General features: G+C 38.3%; 1 protein-coding gene across 1 annotated transcript; it reads right to left on the bottom strand.

Annotated features, from left to right (window-relative positions):
* Nucleotides 1–5,151: 5,151 nt before the first annotated feature.
* Nucleotides 5,152–23,042, bottom strand: LOC107725908 (deleted in malignant brain tumors 1 protein-like). The gene is made up of 9 exons (XM_016535324.1): nucleotides 22,013–23,042; nucleotides 14,252–14,584; nucleotides 13,840–14,148; nucleotides 13,201–13,518; nucleotides 10,283–10,592; nucleotides 9,895–10,211; nucleotides 8,556–8,864; nucleotides 8,301–8,435; nucleotides 5,152–5,261 (listed from the first exon to the last, which is right to left on the bottom strand). Exons 1-9 carry the CDS (start codon nucleotides 23,040–23,042, stop codon nucleotides 5,152–5,154), a joined length of 3,171 nt encoding a protein of 1,056 aa, XP_016390810.1.
* Between the last annotated feature and the right edge of the window lie 1,291 nt (nucleotides 23,043–24,333).

Raw genomic sequence — 24,333 nt, 5'->3', positions numbered from 1 at the left:
TCCCTTCCCCAGCTGCTTAGGTTACCATCATTTGCTTTTCAAAGGAGAGGCCCTTCAGAAAGAAAATGATGGTAACCTACATGTTTAGTGCACTAGAACACACATTCACACAGTAGATACATCACCCGTCCACGAGCAGATGTCCATCATTACAGTCAGTGTCTGTCCACACGCCCCAGAGCTCTGCTTTACAATCCACAGCACAGCACTTATTCTGTTCAGTCAAGACAGAAATAAAGACATTATTACACATAGGCCTCTTGCATATCTCAAAAATCTAAAAAATAATTTAAATAATAGTAAATAAAAATAAATTAAGAACATAAATTGAATTCCTCAACTGCGTAAAAATATCGCAGAGTATATTATACTTAAGCAATGCTGTACCTTTAATAATCTTTTAGTTCAATCTGCTTTTCTCCCCAGTTTGCACACACTGGGTTTCAAAACGATTTAATACATAAATGCTTCAACAAAAACGTTTATCCAATCTTGTAAAGCAGCAAGGTGGTCTAGAATCACTAAATCATAGATAATAAAGAAAAACAAAAGCACAATCTAACTGTTAACAGGCCAGAGATATTTAGACTATTACTTACAGTTGGACTACAATTTCAAAAGAGACAAACAGCACGATTCCTTATTATTCAATTTTAAAATATATAACTTCCTTTTAAAGATTATAAAGATAACGCAACAACTGATTCATTTGTTATTCTGAAGGTCTGACAGGTTCAGCAGGAAAGCGGCATGTAAAAAAGGTCTGTGATAAACCTTCATGGAAGATGCGAGTGTCTGAATACATTGCTAGCAGTCCAATATCAAACATTAAAAAAACAACATAATTTTAGGTTAAAAACCTCATCAAAATTCATCTTTTGAGGCATATCTTGAATACACATATAGAAACTGAAAAAAAAACACTTTCAGACTTTCAAAGTCTTTTATAAAGTTACTTACAGGTGAGTCGCGTGACACTCGTTTCCAGCATTTTATCGGACTGTGTGTCGGTTTTGTTTGCAGTTGAGCTGAAATATGTGCTGTTAAAGTGACATTTTTAAGAACAAAATAATCTGCAGGATCTGCACGTGTTGTTGTTGTGATTGTCATCAAGCAGCGAGGAAGTCAGACTGAATGACAAACCCGCTTGTGCCGCCTTGTGGTGCGGATGGAAAATTATGTATATTGGATGGAAATTTATTTTGCGACGAAAAAAAAATAAAAAATCAGGCAGTTATATCATGCATGTTATATAGTGTGTGTGTGTGTGAATATATATATATATATATGCAGAGACATACAACTGTTACTGTGACATCAAATCACTTACATCAGAATCAGAATCAGAATCAGAATGAGCTTTATTGCCAGGTATGTTTACACATACGAGGAATTTGTTTTCGTACAGAGCTTCCACAGTGTAACAGAATGACAGTGACAGAACAAAAAACACAGATAATAAAAAAATAAAAAATAAAAAAAATAGAACAAGTAAAATAAGGAATAAAAAATATACAAATCGACAATTGTATGTACAGGTATAGAACAATAGACAGTTGTATGTACAGGTATATTATGTGCAAATTGAAATGTAGACTGAGTATGTGTGTTAGATAAATAAGTGTATGAGTGAATAAATAGTGTGTGTTCCACAGTTATTGTCAAGTGTTCATGAGAGGCCTGAGGGAAGAAACTGTGCCTGTGATGGCCTGAGGGAAGAAACTGTTCCTGTGTCTGGCCGTTCTGGTGCTCAGAGCTCTGTAGCGTCGACCAGATGGCAACAGTTCAAAGAGGGAGTGTGCTGGATGTGAGGGGTCCAGAGTGATTTTGCCAGCCCTTTTGCCCACTCTGGATGAGTACAGTTCTTGGAGAGAAGGGAGGGTTGTACCAATGATTCGCTCAGCAGTCCGGACTACCCTCTGTAGTCTTCTGAGGTCAGATTTGGTAGCTGAGCTGAACCAGACAGTTATAGAAGTGCAGACGATGGATTCAATGATGGCGGAGTAGAACTGTTTCAGCAGCTCCTGTGACAGGTTGAACTTCCTCAGCTGGCGAAGGAAATACAACCTCTGCTGGGCCTTTTTCACAATGGAGTCAATGTGAGTGTCCCACTTCAGGTCCTGAGAGATTGTGGTGCCCAGGAACCTGAATGACTCCACTGCAGTCACAGTGCTGTCCATGATGGTGAGTGGGGGGAGTGCAGGGGGGTTTCTCCTGAAGTCCATGATCATCTCCACAGTTTTGAGCGTGTTGAGCTCCAAGTTGTTGAGACTGCACCAGACAGCCAGCTGCTCGACCTCCTGTCTGTAAGCAGACTCGTCACCGTCCTGAATGAGGCCGATGAGTGTGGTGTCGTCTGCAAACTTCAGGAGCTTGACAGAGGGGTCTTTAGAGGTGCAGTCGTTGGTGTACAGGGAGAAGAGCAGTGGGGAGAGGACGCAGCCCTGAGGAGCTCCAGTTCTGATCGTACGGGTGCTGGATGTGTATTTTCCCAGCCTCACTAGCTGCTGCCTGTCTGTCAGGAAGCTGTTGATCCACTGACAGACGGAGGTGGGCACGGAGAGCTGAGTTAGTTTGGGCAGGAGGAGGTTTGGGATGATAGTGTTAAAGGCCGAGCTGAAGTCCACGAACAGGATCCTCACATAAGTCCCTTGTCTGTCTAGATGTTGCAGAACATAATGCAGTCCCATGTTTACTGCATCGTCCACAGACCTGTTTGCTCTGTAGGCAAACTGAAGAGGATCCAGTAAGGGTCCAGTAATGTCCTTCAGGTGGGCCAACACCAGTTTTTTCAAAAGACTTCATGACCACAGACGTTAGAGCCACAGGCCTGTAGTCATTAAGTCCTGTAATTTTGGATTTCTTTGGGATGGGGATGATGGTGGAGCATTTGAAGCATGAAGGGACTTTGCACAGCTCCAGTGATCTGTTGAAGATCTGTGTGAAGATGGGGGCCAGCTGGTCAGCACAGGATTTCAGACAGACTGGTGTAACACAGTCTGGGCCTGGTGCTTTTTTCCTTTTCTGCTTCCGGAAGACCTGGCGCACCTCGTCTTCGCTGATCTGAATTGCAGGTGTGGGGGAGAGGGGGGTTGCTGGAGGTGTGAATGGTTGTGTGGAGAGGTGTTCAGGGCGGGTGTGAGGTGTTTTTTCAAACCTGCAGTAGAACTCGTTCAGATCGTCTGCCAGTTGTTGATTCTCCACAGTGCTGGGGATGGTGTCTTGTAGTTGGTGATTTCTTTCAGACTTTTCCACACTGATGCTGAGTCACTGGAAGAGAATCGCCTTTTAGTAGAAATAATATCTTAGATCTTAGATCTTAGATCTAATCTAGATCTCTAAGCTGAGTAAAAAACATGACAGCTTAATGAATATATAACCTAATAGATACTTCAAAATTGTTACAGAAGAAATTAGCTGAATGTCGCCATTCTGTGGTGAATTATGTGTATTACTCTAATGCACTTATTTTTATTACACTATTTTTTCTACCCAAGCCAAAATAAAGCCTTTAATTTATTTTTGATTCAAAATTGTGTCCCTCTAGAACAGGACATAATGTTAGAATAATCTAAAATATGACTGACTGAAAAAAGGACTATTAATTTTTATTTGGGGTGATTGCAGGTAAAGTGGGCCACATTTTGTAAAACGTGTAATTTAGATAGCTAGATGTTTTTTTGTTACTTTTGTTAACTTTAATGTCCTGCTATAATATTTAAATTTGAATATGGTTCATATAAAGTGTTATTTGCATGGTATATACCAATAAATATTTTTAGATCATGCACTCCAGAAAAAAATATTCTCAGGTAAAGTGGGCCAGCTGGTCTGGTAAAGTGGGCCATCCCTTATTTATCAAAAATTATTCTGCATCTTAATTAAAAACACATGATTTATTAACACATATTATCAGACAAACGTATTTAACAAATCTAAAAATATATAACAGGTTATGAGTAAAATAAATCATGTGTAAATCCTCATCTCAATTCATGTGTGAAATTCCAAACAACAGAAATATCATTTTCAGAAATCAGAATATTAACAAAATGAACTCTACAATATGCACTCTAAAAAAATGCTGGGTTAAATATAACCCAGAGCTGGGTTAAAAAGGGACAAACAGCTATTGGGTTGTTTTGACCCAGCTCTTGGGTTGTTTTGACCCAGCGGTTGGGTTCAAAACAACCCAACCGCTGGGTCAAAACAACCCAATAGCTGGGTTTGTCCTTTTTTAACCCAGCGCTGGGTTTTTAGAGTGTGTTAAAAATGTGACTATAACACAAGCAACAACAAATAGTCTAATAAAAATAATAATAGGAACATTTAAAATGGTAACCATATGTAAAAATGTTTTGCTGTCTATGTTCACTAAACACTTTAAATGAACTTTAATTGTGTCCATATTTTAAAGCTTTATATTCTGCATCTACATTTTGCTCTTCTCATCCTTTCTTCATTCCACAGATTGAACTGAATGCCTCGACATCCTTTCTATTCTCTCTTTCCTTTCTTCCATCTCTGACTTGAATTTCCTGACTGCAGACTCATTTCTGTTTCCTAAAAAAGTAAATTATACATGTCAACTATAAAATAACCAGTGAATATCAATTTATTTAATGAATTTGTGTATAATAACTGAAGGTTAAAGGTCAGCCCACTTTACCTGAATCCCACTGGCCCACTTTATCTAACACATTCAGCCAAAGTGGGCCAGCACTATTTAAACACCTTACAAGAAAACAAACAAATTTAAAAAAAAAAATGTCTTTGCATTTTATTCCCTGTTAACTGTGGAAACAAAAACAGCAGGAACTGTCCTAATAATATTTGTTTCCATTTAGTGAGCAACCTTATAATTTAATTTAGAAATGAAAATCTTATGTCAAAGGGTTTTCTACCTTTCACCATGACACAGTAATCTTTTGAGGTGTGGCCACACCCACCAGTGTCATATTGCGTCAACCAAAACTATTTTATCATTTAGAGAAACAGTGTCCCTTTAATTAAGAACCATTGTTATGCTCTGAAAGTGCAAACCCATTGAGCACAGTTAAAGGGGTCATATGATGCGATTTCAATTTTTCCTTTCTCTTTGGAGTGTTACAAGCTCTTGGTGCATAAAGAAGATCTGTAAAGTTGCAAAGACTATTCCATCATTCCATCATAGAGAACCTGCACTCTTCCCGAACAAGAGCTGCTGCCGTCAACTAGTCTGACGGAAGAAGCTTCGCCTGACGTGGAATTTCCCAGAACTGCTTGTCATGAGAGATAAAACACTGAGAATCACAAGTAGATTATGCAATATGTAGGGCGAAAATAAGTTGTATGTATGTATGTATGAGCTGTGTGTGAGCTCTTACTTTGAAGGACAGTGAGCTTTAAACACAGCAGCGCTGCTGGAAACGAAAATGTTAACGCTAGCTGATTTCAATGAATAATAAATTATTTTTAACATTACCCTGATAATATAATGAAACAAAAAGATAACTAACGTTGCGGGAAGAATTTACTTAAAGCCTATATATAAGCTAAAGCATTATGAAATATTTGATGCATTAAATATGCCTTGTAATGCGTATTGTATGATCTTGAATTATTATTATAACCACATTATAATACATTATAATACTTATGTTACACCTTTAGAAAGTATTTTTCGTAGAAACAGATAAAAAAAATCAGAAGTAAGAAACCTGCAAATATTGTATTAGCCTACATTTTAACTCTGGTTACAATTATTTATGAAAATATATAAAGCAATACAAGGGAAATTATAAATACCTTTATAATAGTTTATAAATATCATATATTATATAAAGGCTTTAAGTAAGGTGTTACCAAAGTTTCTTATTTTACACTTCTTTATAAAGCCATAAATATAAATCCTAAAATCCTAAAATTATGTTTATGTGTTTAAAAAATACTTATAAGGATATTTCAAATCAATAAAATTTTTCTAATTCTATGGTCTACATGAAAATTTGATTTAGATACTTTACAGAGAATCATACCTTAGAAGCAATCATACTTTGAGATAGAACAAATTAATAAATATTTACATTTATTAATTTAGCAGACAGATAGAAATAGTAAAATAAAGACAGAAAGATCAAAATATGACTAAGGGTTTTAAACCTTTTGAAGTGTCCCATGTATGCTGCTGTCTTCCTTCTGGACCTGAAATATAGTTTGGATGTTTAAGATTTAGTGTGCATTTATCTAGAGGTACAACCTCCAGCCCACCAGTCTCCACCCTTCAGATGACCCTGACAAATAATCACACCTTTTCAAGGTAATTTGCAGCACACATGCAACAGGTGTAAAAGTCAGCAAATTGCACTTTAGAAGGAAGCCATAACCTATGCAAACAGGTTAGCCATAGAAGAAACTATAAGGTATTGATCACAATAGTTATAGTTCTCATTCTCAACTTGGTTTTGTCTTTCATAATGCTGGGATTTAAGGGGCACCACCAATCAAGGTCATTGTCATTGTTTGGAACTGACTGAACTGTTTAGTGTTCTCAAAAAGTTTAATCCTGCTCAAACATTTGCTTTTGCAAACAAATAACAATGGCACTAAACAGAAGGCTGTTCAGTTTTCCATTTTGTTTGGTTATTCAAACAAGTTTTTCCTCCCTAATTACCCTGACAGGCCCCATTTACAGGATGCAAACTGTGAACCTTTTGAATATTTACTTTCCACAAACAATCCTGTATTCTTTAGGACCAAAAAGTACTATGATAAGACTTAAGTGCTTCATTCCATGCATTCTGAAGCCATTCATGTCTTAAATTAAAATTCGGCTTTATGTTATTATGCACAGTCGGGCCTTCACCCTGTTTTTGAACTGGGATAGGTTGCTTTTCCTGCTAAATATATGCACGTGTCTGTCTCAGTTCATTACCCCTTGCAAATGGTTTACAAAACCTTGGACTATTGTTAATCTTACGGTTTACAAAACTTTTAAGTATCCTGAAAATACTTTGGCTTATTCTTTTTGAAAAACGAGTAACCGGCTCACCAACCACAAGCGCAGATGCCAAGGGTGGAAAGATTTTTGTTTCAAAAACTAAGCAATTACCTAATGGCAAAATAGTACCATATCTACTGTACATTAATAGGGTAACAGTAGTCACAACATTTTAAGCATAAGTATTTTTTTTTCTGTAAAACAAAACAAAAATACAGAAATTGGGACCAGAAAGACAATGGTTATAACATCCAGAAATATTGTTCTTTAATCACACTTTATTTATATTATTATGCAACTATATCTAGTATCTAAATGGAATTGGATTAAATGAAATTATCATTAAGCATACTGCTATTATATTTTCATTCATTTACCTCCAGACAGGTTTATATTGAAAATATATGTACAATATTGGCTATATCAAGATTACATATATATTACAGTTAGGATGACACACAAAGATACTTTATCACTATCAAAACACAGCCTACATTGTCATTAGGGGGGAAAATACAAGGAAATTATATAAAGCATTGTGGAAAAATGTGTAAGATAATTATTAATTTCATTTATTAAAGGTCAGACTGAAAAATGAATGTAGAATTTATTTCCTTTTACATAGTGTTTGCTTATTTTCTTCTCTGTATCCAGAAATGACCTGAGGAACCAACACCATTGTACACTGTTATTGTGGAAAATATTACATTAAAGATTTAAACTTTAGTTTTAAGGCTAATGTTAAAGTCTTACCAATTTGTCAGGGTGCAGCTCCTGTTCTCTTATGGAAGATTTTTCCATCGGTCCAAGTTTTGAGTGAGAAAGTTTCATTAATTTGTAGCTTCTTCCCAATCTATGAGATTCAAATGAATGTAAATACAGAGAACAGAACAGTAACATGAACAGCCAGTAGACGACATTAAAAAGTAGTGAAAGATACAGTTCAATGTCACTCTTTCCACTGCTCTCACCTCCTCTGAAAGTTTATTTATGATTCCAGCAGCATTTGGGTCAACTCCATGGTTAGCCTTCACTTCAACCCTCAACATGACTTTAACAGCTAAGTGAAATCAAAAGTCATCAATGTCTCCATGAATAAAACACATTGCTCCATAACCTCACTCACTAAAATGAAAACATTGGCACTTACATCCACAAATGATTCCGGCATCTTTCTCATGGCCACATATGTTTGAAGTTGCATTATATGAACAGCTCATCAAAGTAGGCTCATTCCCAAAACAGTTTACATTATTCATCCAAACCTTTCCTGAACCCATTCCAAAATAGGCAGCACTCTTTACTTCCAAAACTGTCCCACAGCCTAGTTGTTTACACACCACTGCAGCATCTGATGCATCCCATCCATCATCACACACTGTTCCCCACTGACCGGCACGAAGAACCTCTACTCGTCCATAACAGGGGTTGGTGCTGCTGACCAGCCTAACATTATCTATTGCTCACACAAAGGAATAAAGTTTATATATAATGACAACGCGATCATAAAATACATATACAGTCATTTCAGTCTTACATAGACTACACTGTATGCTGTTAAAAGGTTTACACTCACCCTTACAGATGACTCCTGCATCTTTCTCATGTCCACAGCTGCCTCTTCCCCATCCACTTGATTTACAATCTCTTAGTCTTGAGTCAGAGTCAGAACATTGCAAATCACTTATCCATACAGGCCCTGATCCCTGACCGAAATGAGCAGCGCTCTTGGCCTCGATCACATCCCCACAGCCCATCTCTCTACACACTGCTGCAGCATCTGTTAGATCCCAGCCATTATCACACACTGTTCCCCATATTCCATTATAAAGAACCTCCACTCTTCCAGAACAAGAGTCGTGTCCATTTATGAGCCTGAGAGAAGCTAACCGCCACACAAATGAAAGTAAATGAAACAAATTAACTACTTAAAAACATATTTAGGATGTTTTCTCCATTTACAGTGACTATTAATTGACTGTATTTCTTTTTATATAGGTCAAAGTACCGCACACTGCTGCATTAAAGAAATAGTTCACAGAAAAATGAAAATTTGCTTAAACTTCACTCACCCTCAGGCCATCCAAGATGTAGATGAGTTTGGTTCTTCATCTGAACCAATTTCGATATCATTTACTCACCAATGGATCCTCTGCAGTGAATGGGTGCTGACAACAACATCACAATAATCCACACGAGTTCAGTCCATCAATTAACATCTTGAAAAGCAAAAAGCTGCATGTTTGTAACAAACAAATTCATTATTAAATTTTTTTAAAACTTCAATCTGTTGCTTCAGTCTAAAAATTTGAGTCCTTTATCTATAATATTGCTTCTCCGGTGAAAAAGTAGTCTCTTCTAAATCAGTAGCAAAATATGCACAGACCAAGCACCATTTACAAGTGAAAATATTTATAAATAAATAGGTTGGTGAATTTTGAGAGGACAACAGGGGATGGACTTTTTCACTAGAGGAAGCATTATTATAGATACTGGACATTTTGCCAGAAGCAATGGTTTGACACCTTAATGATGGTTTTGTTTCTTACAAACATGCTGCTTTTTGTTTCGCAAGATGTTAATTGATGGACTGGAGTCGTGTGGATTACTTGTGGATTACTGCAATGTTTTATCAGCTGTTTGGACTCTCATTCTGACGGCACCCATTCACTGAAGAGGATCCATTGGTAAGCAAATGATGTAATGCTAAATTTGTCCAAATCTGTTCTGATAAAAAAATTTAACAATTGAAACAAGGAATTGAAACAAACTCATCTACATCTTTAATGACCTGAGGGTATATTTTCAGCAAATTTTCATTTCTGGGTTAACCATTCCTTAAATCACTCTTTTTTTTTTATTTTTTACATGTAATAAAAGAGAGAGAGTGTAGAAAATCTGTGGATTTCACTTACGATCACAGATGACTCCAGCATCCTTTGAATGGTCATGCATTCCCCATCTACGAAATTCACAATCACTGACCATGGTCTCATTTCCAAAACAGTTTACATTGCCCATAAATATTTCTCCCGCACTTTGTCCAAAATAAGCACCACCTATTGCCTCTATAGCATCTCCACATCCCATCTGTCTACACACCACTGCAGCATCTGATAGATCCCAGCCATCATCAAACACAGTTCCCCATTGACTGTCACGAAAAACCTCAACTCGTCCAGAACAAGAGGTGATGCCATTCACCAGTTTGATGTTAACTAATGCCCACAAAAATGTAAGTGTTACCAGTGGACAAAACATGATAAAGTTTATAGTGTGAATTTTATGTACAAGGTTTTGAACTCACGTTGACAGGCTACTCCTGCATCCTTCTCATGTCCACAGCTGTTTTGTCCCCATCCATTTGAATTACAGTTTCTCAGAGTAGAGTAACTGGCACACTGTAAATCACTTAGCCATACGAGTCCTGATCCCTGTCCAAAATAAGCAGCATTCTTTGCCTCTATAACATTCCCACAGCCCAGTTCTCTACACACCACTGCAGCATCTGACTGATCCCAGCCATCATCGCATACTGTTCCCCACCGGCCATCAAAGAAAACTTCAACTCGTCCAGAACAAGAGTTAGTGCCATTCACCAGCTTAACAAGAGCTAAGGGCCAGACAGACAAAAGATTAAGAAACAAGCTGTTAAATATATATTAGTATAGTTAACCTAAATACAGAACAGAATCTTTATTCTATTTTTTCCCACATATTTAAAGGGGTCATCGGATGCAAAATTCATTTTTACATGTTGTTTGAACATAAATGTGTGTTGGGAGTGTTTGTACACATCCACCCTATAATGATAAAAATCCACCCAGTGGTTTTTTGAATCCCTATAAATAATATCCCCTTTCTCAAATCAAGCCATTCTCAGCTTCTTGGCTGTGTGACGTCACACAGACCCAGGCCCCTCCCACGATTGTTGATTGACACTGATGTTTTACCTTAGTCCCACACTGAGTGAGCTGTCATCAGTCCGCCATTGTTTGAACGCCGGAGCAGGGGTAGACAAGAATGTCTCCTAAGCGATTGAGGTGTTTTGTTGTTGGATGAAACAATGAACATAGCAGTCATCATTTACTCCTGACATCTGAGCTGCTGAAGAGAGAAGGGTATAACTGCAGCCTGGAGTTCTCCAAATGGGGGCGGGAACTCCAAAATGGGGTGGGAGCTCCAAAATAGGGCATGGCTTCCTCCCATTAAAAGACAAACAAACGACACGCATGCACAGTTTTTTCCCCCAATCCACTTAAGTGCAAAATCCGCCCCACAGCTGATTCGAAAGATTTTATTGGTTGTGTCAATCAAAGTGCTGATTTCCTACACTATGCTACGAAAAAATGCTAACCCATAAACTTACCCCACACCTGACCCTAACCTTAACCAGTGAAACTGACTGCACGGTGGGATTGGCGCTGAATAGCATGGCAAAGAAAGTTGCAGTTCAGGGGATAATCAGTTAATAAGATAATGCGATATCGCCAAGCCGGGCCGCTCCGTAACTCCCCAACCGGACCTCACCGGACAATTGGGACCTTTTTATTTACACCCAGTGTCACTACCCCCTCCTACTCTGCGAATTTTTAGCCCCGGGATGCCCCCGTTGCTTAGAACAAAGCGATAGAGTAAAAACTTTCCACTGCGCTGCGCTGGGACGGTTCGCGGGAGAGCTCGTGGGTGATTCCCATTTACATCATGAAGCTGCCCTGCGAATTTCGAGCCCCGGGATGCCCCCGTTGCTTAGAACAAAGCGATAGAGTAAAAACTTTCCACTGCGCTGCGCTGGGACGGTTCGCGGGAGAGCTCGTGGGTGATTCCCATTTACATCATGAAGCTGAGGTTCAAACTCCGGTCACTGGCCACGAGCTTTGAGCTCTGCTCTCATGAAGAATATTTATTTATATAGGCATATTTATTTGTATAGCATATTTCATTTTAGATTAACTAGAAACAATGTCTAATTTATAAAGTTTTATTTTGAAATGTAAGTAAATAACAATTGGCTGAAGCCAGAGCCAATGGTGAAAGTCTTTGCGTGAGGAGACCCCGCCCCATTTTGGAGGTTCTGCCCACTTTTGGAGTTCATGCCCCATTTTGGAGATCTCCGGTCTGCAGTTATACCCCGGACCTCACCGGACAATTGGGACCTTTTTATTTACACCCAGTGTCACTACCCCCTCCTACTCTGCGAATTTTTAGCCCCGGGATGCCCCCGTTGCTTAGAACAAAGCGATAGAGTAAAAACTTTCCACTGCGCTGCGCTGGGACGGTTCGCGGGAGAGCTCGTGGGTGATTCCCATTTACATCATGAAGCTGAGGTTCAAACTCCGGTCACTGGCCACGAGCTTTGAGCTCTGCTCTCATGAAGAATATTTATTTATATAGGCATATTTATTTGTATAGCATATTTCATTTTAGATTAACTAGAAACAATGTCTAATTTATAAAGTTTTATTTTGAGATGTAAGTAAATAACAATTGGCTGAAGCCAGAGCCAATGGTGAAAGTCTTTGCGTGAGGAGACCCCGCCCCATTTTGGAGGTTCTGCCCACTTTTGGAGTTCATGCCCCATTTTGGAGATCTCCGGTCTGCAGTTATACCTACTTGGCTGAAGACGCAGTGGATTACTTTTGTTTTTGAAGGGAATGCGACCCTGATCTACCTAAATGCGTCTTATGTTCGCACAAATCATTCGTGATCCAGCTTTACCTACAGAAGAAGTGAGTATAAGGTTCTTTTATGAATCTTTGCAAATCTCCTTATCTAATAACGTGCTAGTTAGCAAGTTTCGCGGCTAAATGCAGCTAAAGTAAACAGTCTCATGAGAACTGCTTGTCACCACATGAAAGAGAGGGGCTGGGTCAGCAGAGCTCATTAGCATTTAAAGAGACATGCAACAAAATGGCTTGCTGTGTGCAGAGCTGTTTTGGCAAGGTAAAAAGGGTGTTGTTTTACACTACCATTGAGAAATTTTAACCAAAGTATGTTATAGACTTTTCATTAAGACCCTAAAGAATCATATCAACTTGTGGAAAATGGACATCCGATGACCCCTTTAATGCAATGTCATCATAAAAGTTATAATGGATCACAGAAGTTTTTCATTTTTGGGTGTACCACACTTGATGTTTTGTTACTCACGTTACAGGGACGGCATACTGACAATATTTTCTTTTCAATATTCTTACATGCATGGCAATGGAACAACTTACATTGACAGATGACTCCAGCATCCTTGTAATGCAAATTGTAATCTTCTGTTTTTTTGGACTCACAGGCAGCAAGTGTGAGCTCATTTCCAACGCAGTTGACATCATTCAACCATACTGGTCCCCCACCCTGTCCGAAATAAGCAGCACTCTTTGCCGCTATAGCATCTCCACATCCCATCTCTCTACACACCACTGCAGCATCTGATAGATCCCAGCTATTATCACATACTGTTCCCAACACAGGGCTTCCCCAGGGATAATAGAAAATCTCCACTCTTCCAGAACAAGCATTGAAGCCATTTTCCAACTTAATTCTGCCTAAATTATGATATAATGAGCGCTGTTGTCAGAGTGGATTATATGATGCGTTTTCTCATTTTAATAGATAAGACTTGTGAGGCAACAGAAATATTGTAGATTATTTACAACCAAATTTATATGCACAGCATTTGTGGCATGATTTAAATTAACCAAATTATATCCACTGGAATTATGTATTACATTTTTAAAAACTGAATAATTCATGCAAGTGCTTGAAATATAAGCAACAAAAATATATGCTTGGTGTCCACTGTCAACTGCATGCCACAAATACTGCATATCACCCTTACCGTTGTGTGTAAAAGATTTTATACTCACTTCGACAGGCGACTGCAGCATCCTTCTCATGTCCACATGAGTTTTGTCCCCATCCTTGCAAATTACAGTGTCTCAGAGTCGTTTCAGAGTAAGAACATTGTACGTCACTCAGCCATACTGGTCCTGATCCCTGGCTAAAATAACCGCCAATCCTTTGCTCGAAAACATCCCCACAGCCCATTTCTTTACATATCACTGCAGCATCTGAATGATCCCAGCCGTTATCGCACACTGTTCCCCACTGACCGTCATTGAAAACCTCCACTCGTCCAGAACAGGAGTGACTGCCATTCACCAATCTGACAAGGGCTAATGTCCGCACAGAGCAGAAAACAGAATCAGAAATAATTATTAATTGTGCTCACACAGCAACATAGCAGCTATTATTTCAAGTGAAATACCAGTAACTTACAGCGACAGATGACTCCAGCATGCTTTGAATAGCCACATATAAACTCTCCCAATTTCTTAGAGCTGCAACTGCTCAATGTAGGCTCATTTCCAACACACGCAATATTGCTCATTAATACATTTCCACTTCCTGGTCTGAAAAAAGCACCACTCTTTGCCTCAATAGCATCCCCACAGCCCATCTCTTTACACACCACTGCAGCATCTAACAGATCCCAGCCATCATCACACACTGTTCCCCACCGACTGTAATAGAAAACCTCCAGTCTTCCAGAACAAGAGTTATTGCCATTTACCAGTCTAATTGATTCGGACGCACTTGAAATGGTATTGCCTAGAACTTCATGTTAAAGAAAAAATATGAAGAGTTAAAAACACTGGCATTATCTGTAAAAATATGCTTGTTTGTGTTAGTATTGCTACTTACTTAGAAATAGAATGAGCCACATGGAGCACAGCATTGTTGCTTGTCACTAACTATATGGACACCACTGGATTTGTCTGGGAAATGACACAAAATTACAAGTACCAGACACTAATATTAAAGTTGACACCAGCGAGAAGTACAAAAATAGATGCTATGTTATATTATCAAAATCCATATGCACAAAGAACAATCACTGAAATTGTATTTTTGAACTGAAATTTTGAAACTCACCAGCAATTTTCACTCATGCTTTTGTTTTTCTGTCCCTAAATTGGCAGGTCCACTCTTGTTAAAGCACATGATTAGAATCAGGCATATTTAAATGTTGAGGCTGCCTCCTACTCCATGTTAGGACATAGAGGTGAGCTTGAGATTGAGGTTGGTTAAATTTGTTTGGCTCTGGTTCCTCCCACTGTCTGACTTCAAAACACCTTTTTACTATAAGTCCAAGAAAGTGAAATCAAACGTGTCTCACATATGAGCATGACATCGAAAAGCAAATGCATTTAAGTACATCAGTACATTCCTGAAGCAAACATAATAAACATAAATTTATTTGAAACATAACATATAGGCTAGTCATATGCAATATATGCAACTGGCATGGCTGAAATGAAGCGTGCCTCATGCCTTGTGCTGCTTTGAGTACCATTCAAATTGCATCTTAAACCTCTTAGATTTGCTTTACTAAGTAAGTAACTTTGCATTTGCATTTTTAATTTGACCACTAATCCCTCATGATTCCAGGTCTTAAATTTCATTTTATCTGAAGTAGTACTTTCGTCTGTCCTTTTACAGAGAATCTACATTCTTCATTCTTGTCATTACAGTCTTTAGGCTAATTAAGGTCTGATTTAATAACCAAATTTTAATTTAACTTATGACCACTGAGATAAAATGTACTTGTAATTTTGTAATGTACTTGTTCTTGTAATACATGCAAAAGAGTTTCATCAGCAGTGACTTAAGCTAATCGGCTATTATTGAAGTGACATGTGGTCAAGTATGGTGACCCATACCTGGAATTAGTGCTCTGCATTTATCCCATCCAAAGTGCACACACACACAGTAGTGAACACACACAAACCATGAACACACATGCCATTTTTTGCTGCGGCACCCAGGGAGCGGTTGGGTGTTCAGTGCCTTGCTCAAGGGTACCTCAGTCGTGGTATTGAAGGTGGGAAAGAGCGCTGTACATTCACTCCCCCCACCTACAATCCCTGCCAGTACGAGACTCGAACCCGCAACCTTTGGTCCGACTCGTCCGACTCTCTAACCATTAGGCCACGACTTCCCCCTATTGTGGTGTCTGTTGTTTTGTTTATGGAGAGATTAGTGCATAATACTACGTTTTATACTACAACTACAAATGTAAATGAATTCTCATTTTGTGTCTGTTTTTATCCCAGAAAGGTGCAGATTCCACATACTCCAAACATGTGTTATTTATTTAATATGCAGTTAACAAATATTAATTGACATATAAACATTTTAAGTTTTGTAAATACTTAAAAATAGTGTTTGATTGTAATGTGTCAATTATTAAAAGTAGTTTAAGACAGCTATATTGACCGTTGTGAAATAAGCACAGTTCCAGATTTTTTTTTAACAATTTAAAAAAAAAAAATTTAACTGTGTATTTGCCAATGTGAAGGCATATCCAATGTGAAATCCATGGCTCACACTAATCAGATGCTTTGAATATTATTCAAATATCATTTAAGGGTTTTAACAATTTGCTCTGCTGAAAGAATAATGCAAAGTACTTTGAATCGGACCACAATGTCTTCAGCCTTTCAATTTTAGGCTACAAATGTATGTGTAATCATATTCAACTCTTGTTATATTAGAACTATACATACAGAACTGTATTATATGGCCAGGCAGTTGTATACTGTTACTAGTATCACAGGGTTCAGATGAAGTTGATGCTTAAACTCATCTTGATGTCATTTAGATCTCATTTTGTAATGTGGTTTGTTTTACTGAGTCCAACTACTTTTGATATAAAATTGTGAATGATGAGAGGCAAAAAAAACATGACATTAAGAGAACATTTATTATAGAAAATATTGTACATAAAAAAGTTTAAAGAGTCAACTGAACTGACTGACTGATTTGTGGCTAAATGTGTTTGCTTTCATATATTTGTTTTTTTATTAAATATGCCTCTGTTTCTCACAAAATGTATTGTATGGAAGATTTCAGAAGACTTTTATAGACTACTTTTATAGTGCTTTTTCGAGCTTAACAATATAAACAAGGCAACCACTTTCACTGTATACAAAACAACCGCTTGGACATTCTGTTAAAGTTCTACTTTTTACTTTGTGCAAGTTAGCAAATTTTGAACTATTTATTAAAAGTGATAAATGCATACTTAAAGAGGTGTTTGTATATGTTATTCAAACTCAGACAGGCCTGCTAAGCTGAACATCTGAGTCTTCATTGATCAGATAATTGCAGAAATAATTGAAGGGTAATTAAAATATGAATAATTTAACCCGTTTCTCAATGTAATAGTAACAAAACACATTTTTAATTTAACAAAAGTATGCCTCATTTATTGTACCTACTGACATTTGGCCGTTTCTGCATGATCTGATAACCAGGAGTGTTATGTGTTGCTCAGCCTCCCTCAACACTAACAAACCTGATCAAGACAGAGAAACACAAGAGAGAATGTTTGACATTTTCTCTTACTTTCTTTCTGTATTGGATTGGGCTGTGAAGTTTGAGAGGCTTTAGGATGATCATGTGACACAGATTGTTCTGGCCCTTACTGTTGTATGGAATCTGGTGAGTATGAGTTGCTGCTTTTCTTTTTGTGTTCTCCTTAACGTTCGTCAGGTTCTATGGCCTAGATATGCGAGCCACTCCGGGCTCTTCTGTTCTCTCGCCCTAGCTTCCACAACTGGGCAGGGATTTGTAAGTCTAAACTAAAAGTGAGGACCGATTTCAGTAGATCTCATCATTTAGCCCTTAATTGTTTTTAGGGTTATATTCGACCAGTAGATGGCAGTATTTAGGTATTCAGACTTTATTTTGCATACTCTAAGATACTTGGACAAGCTTGGACATGGGTTACATCTAAAAAAGGCCTCATGAGAGATCTATCACATTTTAGCATGGACCTGCAATAAACAACTTATCTACAACATTTGCTGCTGAGCTTTAACACTACAACCCAGTTTTAAGAGACCAAAAGTCAGTAAATAGTTTTCTTGTTTAGCAAACTTCAGGATTTTAACTTTTACAACTTGGCATTATGAAAAAGTAATGCGAGAAATGCATTTCTATGTGTGTCTGAGGGTAGATATAAATAGAAGTGCTCAACCTGATAAGATGAGTGCTATTCTGAGAACCACTGAGCACCTCTCTGGTCTGGGATTGCCACTGTAGAATGCATTGCTCTGGACATAAAGGTCAGAGGTCACCAGCGATCCTGCTTGTGTTGTGGGAATTCCCAGTGCAAACATGGCCTCACTGCACAGGAACTCTCGAATGCTGGAGCGGAGCACTTTACGCCCATCAGATTGCCTACAGTACAGAGATACTGAAACCTAATTTTTTTAAAAACAAAGCACATGGAAATTTTTTACCCATTGTTGTTTGGTGTGTGTGTGTGTGTGTGTTTTTTTAACAAGCTTTATTTTCCTTCTGTATGACAACTGCGTGTGTCATTATGGGATTTAAGGGGATAGTTCACTCAAAAATGAAAATGTATCATTTGCACACCCTCAAGTGATTCCAAACCAGTACGAGTTTCTTTTTTTTCTGTGGAGCACAAAAAAGTGATATTTTGAAGAATGGTGGAAACCAGCAACTGTTTGGTTACATTCTTGAAAATATCTTCTTTTGTGTTCAACAAATTTCAAGGTATGTGAATACATATATTGTTATGAGTTAAGAGTGGATTTAGGCTCATTATTCATAGTGAAAGAAAGATCAACTTGAGTTAGACCACAATCTAGCTATTGTTAAGATTGTAAAATCCACATACAGCACATAAGTCATGTTGTTAAGAATTACTCTGGAAAAAAAAACTTTTGGAGAGTGAAATGGAGTGCTTTGTATCAACAAAAGCTTTTTTTTTTAAATACTGCAAGAAAAGTATATGATAATCAGTGAATCAGATATTTAGTAAATAGAGTGAGATGCATTTAACAATGGCACAATCTTTACAATGTTATTTAGTATTTTTGTCTTCTGAAAATATGCATTTTGTTTACACAAAATATTATAAGCCTATACCTACTTACATGCAAATATAAATAAATATTAAAACTTTTTAAAGCATTAGTGATGGCTAAAAGTATATATATTTAATTATATTTTTTAAATAAAAATGGCATTTCTACACTCTAAAAACTGCTGGGTTGTTTCAACCCAACTTTAGGTCAAATATGGACTAACCCAACCGTTGGGTTAAATTTTTTAATTAAATTTTTAACCCAAAAGTTGGGTTAGTCCATATTTGACCCAAAGTTGGGTTGAAACAACCCAGCATTTTTAGAGTGTATGTAATATGTTTATACATAATACATTTCTTATTTTTAACAAACCATTTATTCACTCATTCTAACCCTAACCATATAGTAAAGTAGTTAATTAATATTACTCAGTACTGAAATGCATAATTAAACTGTAACAATGACACCGTGAAATAAAGTGTATAATTACATTAACACTTAGCATAATGCAGTGAAACCAATGTAATGGTACCGAGAGTAAGGCGTCAGTCCAGCGCCTTTAACCTGAATTTCCCACCGACCACAGGGGCTTCTATTGGTCAGGTCAGAACTATGCTCAGTACCGGCCTCCACCTCCCCCAAATAACACACAGCACCGTCAGCCAGCTGCCCGGTGAACTGGCCAAACTGATATACGCAATAGCAGTGCGCAGCGGGCTCGGAGCCTGGAATCACCCGAGAGTCGCTCAGATATTCAGCCCCGTACTGGTCACGTAAAACATCGTCCACGTTCAGTCCCAGTAAAGCGAGAGCCGGTGTACCGACGAAACATGCTACCTATCAGATTATGCTACCAAAAATATATTTGCATTGTTTTAAGGGTAAGTTTAGGGTAAGGGTATGGACGGGTAGGTTTAGGGTAAGGGTAGGTAGGCCTATGGACACATGAATAAGATGCTGGTAGCACAATCTGATAGGTAGCATTTTTCGCTATCGATTTGTGCTACCTATCTTTTTAATGGGAGGTAGCACAATCTGAGCAGGTAGCACAAATCGTCAGTACACTGGCTCGGATATCGCGACGAAGGTTGACTTGAGCAGCAACTGCGACTGGACACGGGAAAAACATGCTCCTGTCACGGTCTGTGAGCCGGTTCTAGTGACGAATCCAGTTTTTTCAATGCAACGTTGTTGAACTTTAGTCTTTGCAGTGGTCTATCACTGAAATTCTGTAAAATTTACGGTAAAAAAACCCGGCAGCTGTGGTTGCCTGAATTTTACCGTAAAAAATACAGTAGCAACATTTTAGGTTTTAATGGTTTTAACTTAAATTTACATTTAAATACCGTAATTTCATTAACTGATATAATGTTAATATACCAACCTATATTGAAGTACTGAAATCTGTTTTGTACCTTTGTAATACACTGATAACCACCAAAAGCAGGTGGTGATGAGAAAGTCACACGATGAGCTATCATGAAACACATGAAACATGAAACACATGAAAGCTAACACTATAGCTTACTATTTTTTCTATTCAATCTACTTATTTTTCTATGTGTGTGTGTGTGTGTGTGTGTATATATATATATATATATATAAATACCTTATATAAATACTGCGTTAGGCTAACCGAGACTTGTCATTTGCACTTACATATTGTTGCTCTTTTGTTAGTTTTGAATGCTTCTATTGTCCTCATTTGTAAGTCGCTTTGGATAAAAACATCTGCTAAATGACTAAATGTAAATGTAAATGTAAATTAACCAAAGCCCATCACAAGCAGCTTTTAAATATTAACATTTATTGAAGCTGCACAGTGTCATTCACACAAACACTAAACACCATCATGGTAACACACAAAACTAAAATAATGCAATAAACATTAATTTAACAACATTAGATGTAACATACAACCCTAATGTACAAAACTGATAAGAAAAAACTAAGAAGAAACAGTTATTTCAACAAAAAAAGCATCACATTTGAAATGTAACGCAGGGAATTCAGTCCGTATACAGTCAGTATACAGTTTTTCACCTTATATAGTAGGAAACTTACCATTAACCATTTAACAGGTTTTTACTGTAGAATCTATCTATCTATCTATCTATCTCTTCTTATTACCATGCACCATCTGCAGTAATAAATTTTACAGCAAGAGTAGTCTGAAGGATCTAATCATAGTTGTTTGCAGGTTAAAATTGAAATAAATTTCAATCCACTACGTGGCAGACCATTAAAGAGGCAGCACTGACTGTCCCAGATCCCAATCATTTATCACTCGTTTGTAATTGCAGCAGGGGTTGTGATAAAGAAATACAGACTATCATAAATAAGCTTGTTTGAGATCGCAGATTGAGGTTTGGTCAGCTACCTTTCGGGAGCCAAAACATAAAATCAAGTGTCTATCCATTTTAAAAAGCACAATAAAATGCACCGTTTTGCTTCAAACTCCCAACCAGACGCAGCTGTGTTGGAGCTGTGGTTTTCAATGTGGATTGTCCACAAAGTTAATAGCTGCTGGCATGCAGTTGTTCAACACATTTTTTTACATGAGAAGATAAAAATGACATTTCAATTCATGTTTTTACTTTTACGCTTCGCTGCTCTTCAAACTCATGCGATTAATTATTTGACAGCAAAACAATATTTATATAATCAATGTATAATTACAATTACCTGCCGGTAAAGCATTCAAGAGCAATTGCACTCCACAATCAGTGTAACATCTCTAATGGGCCATTAATAGAAAAAAGTTTCTTACCTTTCATACATTTCTAACCTTTTATACATAATATTTCAGGCAGTAGTGGAAGCTAAATGGACTATTGGACAAAAACACAAGTCATTCAGAGTCATGCAAAATTTAATTATATATAAGATAATGCACATTTTTTACTCTATCTTAAACATTCAATCTAACGTTTATGACACACTTGCAGTGTTCATTGTTGCATTTGTCCAAAAAATGTTTGCTGGTCTCTTCCACAAAAAACTGATCTGAACTCAAGAAACTGCAGTAAGTATATGAAAGCCTAGATGAGGCAAATTCATGATGATTTTTTTTTTCAACATGCTTGTCTTCGCAGTCTGGGCGAAAGACGATTGGCAAGCAGACATGCGAGGGCTATACCTGCCACCTGGGTGAATGCAAGGCCCAGGACTGTTGCTGCAATATGAAAGATGTTGTCATTTACCAAGCTGAAGACTTTGCGGAAACAACCGTAAGCATGAATCCCGGCGAGCTCAATGTCGCTGAATACACTCTTTGGCAACAGCCTATTGCGACAGCCTTTGCGTTTTATACAGCAACTGTCTGGCAACGACACAGTGGAAGAATCATTCCCCAAACCTCCTGTTGAGTAAACAGTATCTTGAATAGCCCAATCGGACATGAGCCAATCGCGCCAACCCTCAGCGCCACAGCACTCAAGCGCCCTCTGCAGGCTGTCAAGTGCATCTGCGTGGCCCTCATCTTCTCCATAGACCAACACAGCTTTCTTAAGCCCACTACGGAAACCTTCGGCAATATCCTCCCTGTAAAAGAGCCCCGAGAGACTCACCGCTAGTCCACCCATGAGTGTAGCCAACTGGAAGAAACCGTATGCCCGCAGAAGGTAGGGAAGTTTGGCAGCTACTCCCAAACATCCCAAAAAGCCCCAAGCGGTCACAGCAGCACCTGTGCCTAACAAGATGATGGGCGCGTTTGGGTAGCGGTTCGCCGAGAGTAGCATGTAGTCGGACAGCGAAGCCTGCGCCCAGACCCCTAAGGTGAAGATCGCAAGGCCTGCTGCCCAAAAAAGGAAGCTGAAAATCAGGAGCGCAAGGCGCAGCAAGGGCATGACTCCCACCGCCCGGCAGCATGGTGGAGCAGCATCCACTGCAGGCACAGGGGGCGCCAGCGAGGCCTCTGAGCACAGCGATAACGAAAGACGTTGCTGTTGGTCAGCGTATTCTCGGGAGGGTGAGAGCAGATATCCAGGGAGTGCTGAAGGCCGTCGGGAAACGGAAGTTAGAGCCGGTCGAATTGGGGACGACAGTCTTTGAGCACCATGCAGCTCTCTTTCCCACTCTTTTGCACGGCAGGAGCTTGGCCGAGCTGGTAGCGAGTCGTAAGGCGGTGCAGAGCTCATGGCCCCGTCTTGCGCTTTATCTACCACCATTTCACTCTCTCTCTTTTACTCCTCCCTTTGTTTCGTCCTTCCTCATCTCTCCCGCCTGTGTTTTACGGCCAGTCATCAACCCACCAGGGCCTATTCACACCCTCGTTTCACCATAAATCGTCTTTGGATGAACGCATGGCACGCTTATCTTCGCCTGCAGATTCTCTGCCCTCTCTCCGATGTTTATTTGCGACATTTCTTACACTCTCTTGATGCTGCTGCAATGACCGTCCGACTACACTGCATCTGTGACGATATGAAGGGGGGTCTGTGATTATATGGCTATGATGCTGTTAACCCACACCGCCCTGATCTCCCTCTACTGGTGCAGGAGCCACCGGTTCAGGATCATAAATGTCTGTTCTGATCGATATGTGGCCTTTATAGGCCTTTAATAATCTAATGTCTTTACAACATTGGTATTGATTCGTTTTTTAGATTAAATCACATTCATGTTATGTGTGTTGGTGCATATTCAAGGACACACTTTGTAGGTCTTTAAACAGGATTGAATGACATGTATGTTCAATTTGATTTGACTTCATTGGCACATTCACTATTAAAACACATAAAACTTTTAAACAGCATTGAAAGAGTTTACATGTATGCTGACTTGTTGGCTGCTTTTCCCTCATTATCAGGTCCAAAAATATTTTAATACATAACAATTAATTTCTTTTTAATTCTAAAAATATTTGTAAGAAATAGTCATACACTCTAAAAAATACTGGGTTGTTTTAACCCAACTTTGGGTCAAATATGGACTAACCCAACTTTTGGGTTAAAAATGTAATTGAAAAATTTTACCCAACAGTTGGGTTAGTCCATATTTGACCCAAAGTTGGGTTAAAACAACCCAGCATTTTTTAGAGTGTATGCAGGCATAATGTACATTTGATGCATTTAAGCACATAAAAAGGAAGAATGACGTTTGACACACCTTCACTTTTTCTCTTGCTGTGGTCCATGTACTCCAGTTCATCCAAGCCATGTAAAACAGCAAAAAACAAAGTTAGGCCTCAATACTCAGGTAAGATGACGACACATCATCAAGACACAGTATAAATTCTCTAACCTCCTGCCTTGACAACTTATAGCACAAATTAAAAAAAATTTCCCCCATAATAAATGTAATAAATGTGCCATAATAATCATTTGTATTTCTATTTATCTTATGCACTTTGTCACACTCCAGCCAGACTTTGCCTTTTGCGAACACACACACTCACAGAAGTAATCTCAGTAAACACACACACTCACAGAAGTAATCTCAGTAAACACACACACTCAC

The sequence above is a fragment of the Sinocyclocheilus rhinocerous genome, unplaced genomic scaffold (assembly GCF_001515625.1).
Source record: "Sinocyclocheilus rhinocerous isolate Xijiao unplaced genomic scaffold, SAMN03320098_v1.1 scaffold395, whole genome shotgun sequence".
Lineage (NCBI taxonomy): Eukaryota > Metazoa > Chordata > Actinopteri > Cypriniformes > Cyprinidae > Sinocyclocheilus > Sinocyclocheilus rhinocerous.
The sequence above is the reverse complement of the archived record's forward strand: the minus strand, read 5'-3'. Positions and strand labels throughout refer to the sequence as shown.

Bases quoted from the DNA above. Each gene is read 5' to 3' on its own strand.
- LOC107725908 (XM_016535324.1), bottom strand. From the start codon at position 23,042: ATGGTGGTAGATAAAGCGCAAGACGGGGCCATGAGCTCTGCACCGCCT. The intron at 14,149-14,251 runs GTAAGTTACTGG...TGCGGACATTAG, and splicing joins TGCTGGAGTCATCTGTCGCT to CCCTTGTCAGATTGGTGAAT. The intron at 10,593-13,200 runs GTAAGTTGTTCC...TCTGGCCCTTAG, and splicing joins TGCTGGAGTCATCTGTCAAT to CTCTTGTTAAGCTGGTGAAT.